General features: G+C 42.6%; 1 protein-coding gene across 1 annotated transcript; it reads left to right on the forward strand.

The window, feature by feature from the left end:
- The first annotated feature begins 781 nt into the window (after nucleotides 1-781).
- On the forward strand, nucleotides 782-9,800 carry LOC134679799 (lipase member H-A-like). Its single transcript, XM_063538690.1, has 8 exons — nucleotides 782-930; nucleotides 2,025-2,067; nucleotides 2,904-3,013; nucleotides 6,362-6,519; nucleotides 7,043-7,191; nucleotides 7,659-7,882; nucleotides 8,713-8,875; nucleotides 9,328-9,800. Exons 1-8 carry the CDS (start codon nucleotides 864-866, stop codon nucleotides 9,395-9,397), a joined length of 984 nt encoding a protein of 327 aa, XP_063394760.1. The 5' UTR covers nucleotides 782-863; the 3' UTR covers nucleotides 9,398-9,800.
- The last annotated feature ends 2,353 nt before the right edge of the window (nucleotides 9,801-12,153 follow it).

Genomic DNA, 12,153 nt, shown 5'->3' on the forward strand with positions numbered 1-12,153 from the left:
AAGCAACTGTTTCCTATCAATATTAGTGAGGTTAACGTTAATTTTCTAGTCGTGTTGAAAAAAAAGTTATTAATTTATTTACGACATGGATGGTCACCCTAACATTAGAATACTAAACTATCGATATTCTGCGTCAAATTGAACGTCATCACTGTCACCACGGTCTGGTCACTTTTGAAAACTCGTAATTCACTCAGGTTTGACATTTTATTTTCTTCGTAAAAGAGGTTTTATGTTTATTAATTAGGTCTTGCAGGGTGACAATGATTGTAGAGAATTAAAATTGTCCTCACCAAAAAGTTAAAAAATAGGAAAAAGTGTGGTTGTTTCACCTAAATACGACGGTGATCGATCAATTATCAGTTACTGAGTGTGCAGGATCAGTCCTGCTCACGTCTCATGAATCACCCTGTATGCTGTTACATGTGCAGGTAATTATTATGGAATACATTTACGTCATAGGTACGTACGAGTATGTACCTATATGTCTAGTGGGGATGGGGACGGTGTCGCGGCGAATTCGCATATCGCATCGCTCGCTATGTGATGTGATGACGAGTCTTTACTGCTGATGTAATAGAACACAGGTATTCGCGCGGAGGCTCGAACTCCCATAGTGTTTAAAACAGTAAATATTTTAACAATTGAACAATAGAAACGACCTACTACCTCTAACGTCTGAATAAAAATATTTTTCTCCTCGATTCACACCACGCAAAGTGACAATGAAATATTTCTGATCAAAAATCAAAATAATTATTTCTGTGATATCATGCAGTGTGTCAAGGCGCTGATACCGAGCCCGGTATAAAATGAGTACAAGGAAAATATCATATGTATCGGAATAATCCGGCAGTCTCGAAATGATCGCCGCCGCGTTTGTGTGTGTGCTGGTGTTGGGGTTGGGTGCTGCCGGCGCCAGTGTGGACGGTGAGTCACGATTGTCTCTCAAGTACACGAAAGCTCCCTCTGAATACTGCGCTGATGCTGGCGAAGGCGTATCGGCATCATGAATGTTAATTTTCATGTGGTAGCCTTGGTCCATATCACCTTCCGAATTTGGCGCCGCAAAGCACGCTCCACATAACTGTGGATTTCACAGATGTGGACAGTCACAGATTAAGTAACTATAGATATTCGTAATCACAGAGGGTCTACCGCGAAAACCGAAATTTCATTATTATGTGCCTCTATCGCTCCAATAATATGCAAGAGTGCAGATAGGTACTGTCAGCAGCAGAACTTGTTAAGCGGGCGAGGTGTTCAAAAATATAGAGAATAAGAGCGTGAGAAGATAATTTTGAAAACTTCACCCGTTTTGCTACTTCTCCGGCTGACTGCACCTGCTCACGCGGACAGTTCTGCCAACTCCTTAATAAGAACTTTCCTTGGCATAATTACAAAACTGGACGCCGTTTTGTTTATTATAATTATTTTGTAACTGCCGGTTTGACTGCCATTAATTATAGGCTATAGCTACCAAGCTTTAATCTCTGATTGTTGTGTTGTAATAATGTAATATTTACGCCGTTTGCGAAATGGCATGAGAGTGAAACTTAATGCCAACAATAAGAATAGGTACACTTCGTGGTTTGTTATTGCGTTACGATATGGATATGATATTGTGTACCGTACCTGCCGGTCTAGCCAAGGTTACAATCGCTATCGCTTCGACAACGAAAAGCATTATGTCTCTCTATCACTCTTCCATATTAGCGTGACAGTGACAGTTGCGTTTCGATCGCTACGAAGCGTTAGCGATTGGCATCTTGGCTACGCGGCCTGGTCTATTTCGTTTCTTTATACCACCAACGAGAGCGACAGCATACAAGCGCGAAAACAAACCACGAAGTGAATTGTTCAACAGTTTTTTTTATTATTACATGTCCGTCATTATTTGGAATTACTTGACTGTGATGTAATAGGTACGCACATGAAACACTAGGAATAATATAATATTTCACAAGCCATGAGCGGCAAACCTTGACCATATGAACTTTCTAAAACTATTCCTTTTTTTGCAGCTGAGGAAGAAGATCTCATCCCGAAATTTAGATTTTATTTCAGGTTAGTAGATTTTTTTACCACGACGGTGGTAAATAAGCGTGCGGCCCGCCGCCTGATAATAAACAGCCTACAAAGTCCACACCTTGGACGCTTGCAACAAGTGGAATTACATCCGCGTAGCCGAAGGTCCCCGAAATGCGCGGCTGACCCGATTTTCGACCTTTTTTTAGAGCACTTTATTTACTTATTTAAAAATACTGTAGCCACCGTAGGTAACTCTGTAACTATTATCTGCTATTAACAGTACCGTGGTACCGTTTTACGGCCTCATCATCATCGTCAAGTCCTAGTGTTTTTACTTACAGTAGGAAAAGTGAAATGATCGCCATAGATAGACAACTTATTGAAGATATGTGACGTTATCTATGAAAAGGGAGCTAATTGTCGACGGCGCTTACGTTATTATTAACGATGCTCCGATACAAATAGTATATTAAATACAATGCCGCGCGACGCTATGCGGCGTAGGTAAGCGCCATCGACAATAAGGTCCCTTTTCATAGATAATGCCCCATATATGTATCTATATCTATTCTATTTAATAAGGTGGTTAGACCGTCCAACGCGCAAGGTCGCTATGGTTGGCAGTGTTGGCACGGTGGTAACGTGGCTCTTGTATAAGGGCTATTAAGGATGACCCACGCTAGACCGGGTCGGGCCCGGATCGAGAGGCGTCCGACATGTCATTTTCTATCTAAGACGGCTGATCGGTGATAACATGGTGTTTTCCGTAGAAGCGAAGCGCCGGCAGCTCCGGCCCGGTCTAGCGTGTATCATCCTTTAAAGAGGAGTCTGTTATTGTATTAATTACCTACCTACTGTCGTGATTTTCGCAGAACCATGGAGGCCTACATAGAACTGCCGCTGGAGACGGCGGAGCGCATTCTGTCGACACCTTGGCATAATACCTCACGCATCAATGTAATCTTCGTTCATGGCTTCACGGGTGTGTTGTGTACTTTAGTTATACCGAACTAGTTGGCACGATTTGGTACGACAGGGCAGGCCTACATAAAGTGTTAAGGATGACTCACGCTAGGTCAGAGCTTTCGGCGCATCGTTTTCTATAGAAAGAACCACGTGATCGCCGATCAGCCGTCATAGAAAATTACACGTCGGACGCCCCGACCCGGTCTAGCGTGAGTCATCCTTTAGCCCTCAAGTTTGCTAATTGAATGTATGGCAGCCGTATTGTGATCCAAAAATGAGCTACGGCTTTAAAAAAACTCCGTTTTCTGAACTCACTGCACCTTAACACCAAGTGCTCGTAAAGTATTGTGCTGAATATGTAAGTATGTATAGATGTCTAGAGACAAGACCCATCACGCTTCTGAGCCATGTCTATAAGCTGTTTTCAAGGGTCATCACGAACCGTCTCGAACACAGACTTGATGACTTCCAGCCTCCCGAACAAGCCGGTTTCCGAAAAGGCTATAGTACCATAGACCACATCCATACGCTGCGGCAAGTTATACAGAAGACCGAAGAGTATAACTTGCCATTATGCTTAGTGTTTGTGGACTATGAGAAAGCCTTCGATTCGGTGGAAACATGGGCGGTGCTTGAGTCTCTTCAGCGATGCCATATTGACTATCGGTACATCGAAGTGTTGAAGTGTTTGTATAGTAACGCCACCATGTCGGTCCGAGTACAGGAGCAGAGCACGAGGGCGATTCCATTGCGAAGAGGCGTAAGGCAGGGAGACGTTATCTCTCCGAAACTGTTTACTGCCGTAATGGAAGACGCCTTCAAGCTCCTGGAATGGGAAGGACTTGGCATCAACATCAACGGCGAATACATCACTCACCTTCGGTTTGCCGACGATATCGTAGTCATGGCAAAGTCGATGGAGGAACTCAGCATGATGCTCGATGACCTCAACCGAGTTTCACAACGGGTGGGCTTGAAAATGAACATGGACAAGACGAAACTTATGTCAAATGCCAAAGTTGTGCCCATCGCAGTCTCTGTTGGGAACTCGGTACTCGAAGTTGTTGACTCGTACATCTACCTAGGACAACTAGTCCAATTGGGTAGGTCCAACTTCGAGAAAGAGGTCAACCGCCGAATCCAACTCGGTTGGGCAGCGTTCGGGAAACTACGTAATGTCTTTTCGTCCGACATACCTCAGTGCCTCAAGACGAAAGTCTTTAATCAATGTGTGTTACCAGTGATGACTTACGGCTCCGAAACGTGGTCTTTCACTATCGGCCTCATCTCAAAACTCAAAGTCGCTCAACGAGCTATGGAGAGGGCTATGCTCGGAGTTTCTCTACGTGATCGAATCAGAAATGAGGAGATCCGTAGACGAACTAAAGTCACCGACATAGCCCACCGGATTAGCAAGCTGAAGTGGCAATGGGCAGGCCACATTGCACGCAGAGAAGATGGCCGATGGGGTCGAAAAGTGCTCGAGTGGAGACCACGGACTAGCAAGCGCAGCGTAGGACGTCCACCCACAAGATGGACAGACGATCTTGTTAAGGTCGCCGGAAGACGCTGCATGGATGCGGGTCGCTTCCAACCGGCACGTATGGAGGTCCAAGGGGGAGGCCTATGTTCAGCAGTGGACGTCTTATGGCTGAGATGATGATGATGATGAATATCGCAAAGTAGGTATAGTGAAGATAAAGATGGGTAAGACTCAAGTCCTTTGAGTCCTCTGCTTGACCGTAAAATGGGGTGAGTTGGGTGAAATTTGACTTTCAAACCTCGATAAAATTTTATTTCTACATGTGAAAACTGAATGATGTATATAATAAGTGGTTCGGACGTTTGTATTTTAGTTTGTATTTTATTTTGGGTAGTTCCATTTCATAACTTTGACGATAAAGAGGAAAACCCACCTCACCCCGTAGTGTCTCGTATTTGGGTTGAGAGGGTTTTTCATACAAAGGTGATCTTGGAAGATTGTTGGATCGATTTTTTTTTATTATGCGTATTACTATAGCCCCGTTTTAAATTGGAATACATTATTTTTGTAGCAGTAGCCTTAAAATCCCTTCTCACCCCCCTCTCAAACCTTCTCTCCCCATTCATAATCCAACTCTCCCCGCGAAACCTACTCACCCCGTTTTACGGTACCTAATAACTACTAATAAGTCAAAACTTATCGAGACCTGAGTCTTCTGAAAAGACTTGAGTCCTTTAAAGATAACTCTTAAATTATTTAAAAAAATTGTTAAACTGTATTTTCTTCGCATGAAATTCAAGGTTAAGGTAGGTACACTGGCGTTCAAAAGTGCATGGAGATGATTCAACCGTAATATTACGGCATTACGGTTGACATCTACTAATCCATGCACTTTTGAACGCCACCACATCGGTCGATAACGCCTATTTCCTTAGTGTTCATTTAGATAAAACCTAATCTTTGGACTAGCTTCCTACATAAACCCTCTTGATCAAGTGCACACGGTTAACTGACAATTCACAACCCTTATTGCAAAGCCGTAAAGTCCACTATTGCTGAGCAAAATTTGCTGTTTTTACTCTGTAATCCGTGAAGACAAATCGTGATGTTTCCTTGCGGTTCATATTATTATTGTTTGCGCAACGCAAAAACTACAAATTTTATAATCATAAGAATTTACGAACGCCCCGAAGCTAGTCATAACGTAATGTCTAACAAAAACCAGGGGTGCGAAACTCCTGACTTCGGTCAAACTCGGCTCCGCTCGGCTTAGCATTGCTCCGAGCAATTATTAGGGTTGGCACCACTTGACTTCCTTTTGCGTGCAAGACCACAAATAAGATAATCACTTGTGTTTTGACAACCCTAAATAGCTGAAAGGGATAGTGCCATATATTAGAAAGGGACAGCATGATTCGACCCTGAACCGCTGTCAAACTTCGTTTTTGTAGGAAGTTTCCTTTCTGTACGGTAGTGCTATTAATTATTCTGTGCAAAAACCTAGATACGTCACGTCACGTCAAACCTGTAGGGCATGCCGGAACTATACTCTGTACCTTCAGGTATTTAAATCATCAGTTCAGCCATAAGACGTATTAATATTTGATAATGAATCTATATATGCTGCCATTGCTACCGGTGTGGTGGAGTAGGTAGGTAAATAGGTAATAGAAGGTATGTCAGCATATCGTTATGTGCACACTGCACACAAGGATTATATAATAGGTAGGTAAATAGGTATTGTATATTCTCCGCTGGTTGGTACCTTCCAATTCTGATGATGATAATGAAGGAAAAAAAAGACAGGTTGGCGAAGGTTTGTATGAGCAGATATATAATTATATATGTAGGTACAAACTACAGAATGTGTTGTTTGTGTAGGGAAGCCAACGGGTCCGGCGGTGACGGCGCTAATGGAAGCGTTCCTGGAGCGCAACGACAGCAATGTAGCTCTACTGAACTGGGAGGGGCTGGCAGCCGCCGTGTCGCCGGACCTTGCCATGTCCTACCTCAAGTGGGCTGCACCTAATGCTCGGAAGGTAGGCTAGTGTTCCATGGGTGTGGAGACAGCAATGTAGCGTAGATGGCGGAGGCTGACGCCGAGCCTCACTAATTCTGACCTCAAATGGCAGACCATTTCATGGCAGGTCAGGCAGACGCAGACGTCTAATGCTCGAAAGGTAGTTCCTGTGAAGTGGAGAGAGCAATGCACCGCGATACTTCTAGAATGGAAGAGAATATAGCAGCCGCCGTTCCTGCGGTATGGATACAGCAAAATTATTCTTCTGACTGAACTGACAGAAGCTGGTACCACCGGAAGGTTCGGTTTCGGGATTGGTCCCATAGTAGGTAAAAGTTGCTCAGTATAATCCCAAAACCTCCCCGGAAACGGGAATGTAGTTAATCTTTTGCCACCCTGTATAATAATGTGTTGTTATGTTAGATATATTATAATATGTGTGTAGTTCGCCATAAATAATTGCTACGTTATAACTCTGACCTTGGTGAGATATTCTAAATAAACATATTGCCCCCTTCCAACATAAAAGTGTTATTTTTCAGCTGGGCCGACGTCTAGCAGACGCGCTGGCGCGGCTGTCCTCAGCGGGTCTGAAGCTGGAGCGCACGCAGCTGGTGGGGCACTCGCTGGGCGCGCACGTGCTGGGCCTGGCCGGCAACGCGCTACGCCAGGAAGGGAAGCTGTTGCCCTGGTAACAATTATAGCCGGGCTGAAGCTGGGGCGCACCTGCTCAGCCTGGCCGGCATTGCCGGCAACGACTCTCTAAATGTTATCCAATCTAGTTAAATGTATCAATTTTGTATAATTTCTACAGAGGCTGGGACAATTTTGTCTTTTACCCACACTGAGAGAAAAGTACAACAAAAACACACTTAGAATTACAAAAATAAACTTAATCCGGGGACAAGAGGAGAGTTAACTAATAGGAACAAATTGACTTTTGCAATTTCTATTAATTCTTGCAATTTCTATTATCTGTTTGTTGAAATTATATTTGGGATTACTGAGCTGTTTGTAGAAATAAATAAACTTTACAGAAATAGTGAGACGTCCATAATTATTACTAAAACTTCATTTTTTCCCCCAGTACAGAACTGTTTTTTAATTCCTGGTGATGATTTTTCTCTCAGTGCACTATCTATTGTTGTTATTGTACAGGATAACAGCCTTGGACCCTGCAGGCGTGGGGTTCAAGGGCAAACCTGAGGCCGGGCGGCTTCACGCCGGCTCAGCAGCAGTGGTTGTCGCGGTGCACTCCGACCCTCACAAGTATGGATACCGGCGTGCCTTGGGCACGGTGGACTTCTGGCCGAATTACCGGCCCGGGACTGTGCGACAGCCCGGCTGCCCTGAGAAGACGGGACAGAGATTCTCACCTGAAGGTAAGTTTTTAAACTTGAAACTCATACTTGTATTGAACTGTGGTGAACGGTGGCGGATTTGCAGTCTTGGCCGCCCTAATAGGCCCTTTTCTCAGCACTCACCATATAGACTGCCGCCCCTATTAATATCTGGCCGCCCTAGGCCCGGGCCTACTGTGCCTTACGGCAAATCCGCTACTGGTGGTGAACGTGGGGCAATCCCCGCCCCTAACGAGTATAGAAACCAGCGAGCCATAGTGGCGGTAGCCTTCTGGCTGAATTACCGACTCGGAGACGTGTGCCAGCTCGCCTGCCCGGAGAAGGTGGGACAGAGGTTCTCGCGGTTCTCTTCATTAGGTAAGTCTTAAAAATTGTCTTTACATGCAATAAGGTAGTTATCGCACTCCGACCCCAGCCTGCAAATATGGCTGCAGGCGCGCCGTATTAGCGACGATAGACCTGGCTGAATTACCAGCAACCGGAGAAGACGTTCTCACCTGAAGGCAAAACTTTTAAAACTTGCATTGAAACAGCTAGGAATATTAGGGACAGTTTGAAAACCGTATCATTGAAAAATATGTAAGGTAAGCATTTGGTGTAGCTTTGAAAAACCAGTTGTTGTGTATGTGAAGTTGAAATATACCGAAATAATCAGCAAAGACACATGAATAAAGCACTTCCTTCCTTTTTTAATTATTAGGGTTTTAAAGTGTTTGGTTGCTTTTTTTATTAGTCCTGCTCAACAAAGGCCTCCCTTCCATGTTTTGTCTTGCTCGTTACTCTTGCCCTTGCCGTTTGTTATAACAACTACGCTGATAAATGGTCATAACAAAACAGAGCATTTTGTGCAGACTTATGCAGCCACAACCGCAGCTGGCAGTTATTTGCGGAGGCGGTGGCGCGGCCCGGCTCAATCATCGGCAGTAGTGCGAAGAACTATAGAGAGTGGAACTATTATTCCGCATCCCAGAGGAACGCCTCTACGCTAGATCTGGACGCCTTCGGGAAGACAATGTAAGTAATTCGAAGGTGGTGTAAGACTTGCATTGTAAGTTTTTGTCAGTATCAATCGCGCAGCTTGGCGAGCTTTGCGACAGTCGTCGCGCGAGGAACTATAAATACTTGAAGAGTAATTAACCCAGAGGAAAGCGTCTGCGCTAGATTTGGACGTCTACGGGAAAATATTGTAAGTGATTGAAAAATATATCAGTGGCGAAGCCCGGTGAGTGCTTAAGTTCTTTATGCCAATTTCCGCATTTTGAAATAATTCCAAAAAGTGGATCGACAAATTACCTTATCATAGAATCTGGTCACAAAATGCCAATAGAATAGGTTGAGATTTGCGACCTGTACAAGAGGACGTACGAAAGCATATCTATTGCCCGAGTTAAAACGGAGGCCTTCGGCTTCAGCCAATAAACGTTAGAGTGACAAATCATCTAAGTAATGTGATGTACGTGTTACAGCGTTCCGGGCAACTACTACTTCATCACGATGGGCGAGCCGCCGTACGGCATGGGCGAGGGCGGATTCTAATCCATGCCTCATTATGGACGATTCTTACAGCAGTTATACCTATACCATATTAAGTGGCAGCCGTGCACTGCACTATACGCGTGCTGACTTCTAAATTTGATATGGATTGTACCTACTCACAGACCAAACCCTAGGCGGTTTTCTGTGTAGGTACCTACTTAACTATTGCCCTACAGAAGGTTCGCTCGAGTTCGGGCTTGTCTCAGTAGTCAGAGAAATTACACAAAACCTTACCAATTATTTACCTAAACTTTCCTCAAGAATTACTGACTATTAATAGGTGAAAATCGCATTAAAATCCGTTCAGTAGTTTTTGAGTTTATCGCGAACATAGACAGCCAGACGCGGGCACTTTGTTTTATAAAAGGTAGTGATATTATCTTTGAACAAAATTAAATTGGGTAAAATACGTTTGATTGTAATAAATAATATTATATTTAAAATAGTGAAAAAAGCATTTATTTTCTTGAACTGCCAATTTGCTTGCACCTGGTTGGTTATTACGACATCAACAACATGATGGTTTCGTTCCAAAACCTACAGAATATACAATTGCACTTTTGTTCCGTTTTGATGCGTTTGACGCCTATTTTATGGGATATCTAAACTGTTCAGTGATTATGTAGAATTACCTCCGTAAAATATTAATATTTTGGTAACTAACAGAATTATACAATAAGTATTGAAAGCGATAAAAACGTCTTTCATCTGTTATGGAACGATCCCTTGCTACGAATACGAAGGGGAATACCCCTCGAAGTGCTTTTACAACAAGGACCTTTAACTTACTGGATGTCCCGTCCAATGACGTTATTCATAAACGTTTGTGGAATCTAAATGCCTATAGATAATCGTGTGAAACTACTTTTAAGAGCATCAGCTCGCAGAAAAATATGCAAACTGTGTTTAGAAAGACTACCAATTGCAAGTGTGACGTAGCTCTAAATCGCGCCTCAACATTACGACATCCTGCTTGGAATAAGGTCCTTGTTTTACATGTACAGTCAGCAGCAGAAGCTGCTAAGCGGGCGAGGTGTACAAAATGATCTTGACGCGACTTTATTGTCAAGAGAATAAGAGCGTGTCATGGTAATTTTCAACACCTCGCCCGCTTAGCAAGTTCTGCTGCTGGCTGTACCTAGGGTTCAGCCTCAGCCCAACGGTCTGCACTGCATACATCTATCTCATTTGCAGTTTGGTACGGATTGAAGCAGCCCGCTGTTCTATACCTAGAGGTACGGTTTACGATTCCTTTTTGTTTCTCTTTAAATAATCTGAGTGGACTAGACTACGAGTAGATGGTAATAAAATCAGATGTTTAAATGTTTATTATTGTTATACGTCGCTTTTATTTTAGCATTAAAAAAGGGTCTTATCGTGTCCTTTTAATCTATTTTTATTGAATAACGCTTTTAGAAAAATAGTAACACATAGGTACTTATGAAACCAAAATAAAGAAACAATGATCATATACCTAGTATACCTACCTACCTACTTCTTTCTGCTGTTATTGTTGCATATTTGTATTTGCTGCTTTTACCGTATTTTTTTTCTAAAAATGATTTAAATAAAAAACCACGCTAAATATTGTTTACCTAGTTAGATCGCACGAATAATTACCGATTTGCCGGATTCTGGTTTCGCCGGATTATACTGTTTCGTCGGATTCTTTTTATTATTATTTCTTCTTTTGTTGTATTGTGACGTACTTTTATGTAAACTATATAATCGACCTCATGTTTCGTACTTTTGAGGTTTTTCCTCCTACATAAGGTTTTGATAATATTTATTGTTCAAAGTATTTACGAAAAACTATTTTTGAAAGTTTTCATGCCGATTTGAATCGTCTCGCATAGACAGAAAGGTTGATATTCGTCTGATCAGAGATATTTCTACGTTACATTGTAAGGCTAATAGGAAACAGTGTCATGTTTCTACTGAATGAATACATCTGTTGTGTTTTGTCTAGGTACCTACCTCAAGCGGAATTCACTGGAATTAGTATTGTAGGTACTTCGCACTTAACTACATACTTCGAAGTTATTAGAAATAAGATGTGGGTTACTTCTGCAGCTATCTATAATATTTATTTTTACTTTATGATTGTAGGATTTCGACTCTACTAGTACGACCGAGAATCCACGAGAATAAGCACAGCAGATCTGCTAAGCTAGATAAATAAAACTGTTTAGGAGAAAAATGAATAATGGCATTTTACTTTGATGATATGCAAGATGCACTCGATGAGATGCGCTTTGATGAAATCGATGATGGACTCGATGAGTTTCGGTTTGATGAAATCGATGACGGACTCGATGAGTTTCGGTTTGATGAAATCGATGATGATGGATTCGATGAGTTTCGTTTTGATGAAATTGATGACGGACTCGATGACGAGTTTCGCTTTGATGTAACCGATGATGGACTCGATGAGTTTCGGTTTGATGATATCGAAGATGCACTCGATGAGATCCGTGGCAAACGAAATCGCGATCTAAATAGAGGCGATGCCAACCTCAACTTTAAACCTAAATATCAGGCAGGACAAAGCAACCGAGACAGGGCAATCAACGCCATGATAGAAATTAGAGCCCTATGGGACTGTGTTTCAGAAGAAGCAAAGAAAAATTACTCCAATATGTATTCAAAGTTGTCAGTTCCCGTAAGCGACAAGTTGGTGCTTGAATTTCAAAAACATAAGGAAAACTATGCGGTGTATGATAGAACATCACTAGAGTGGTTAATAAAAGCAAAAG

Source organism: Cydia fagiglandana, chromosome 1, assembly GCF_963556715.1.
Source record: "Cydia fagiglandana chromosome 1, ilCydFagi1.1, whole genome shotgun sequence".
Classification (NCBI taxonomy): Eukaryota; Metazoa; Arthropoda; class Insecta; order Lepidoptera; family Tortricidae; genus Cydia; species Cydia fagiglandana.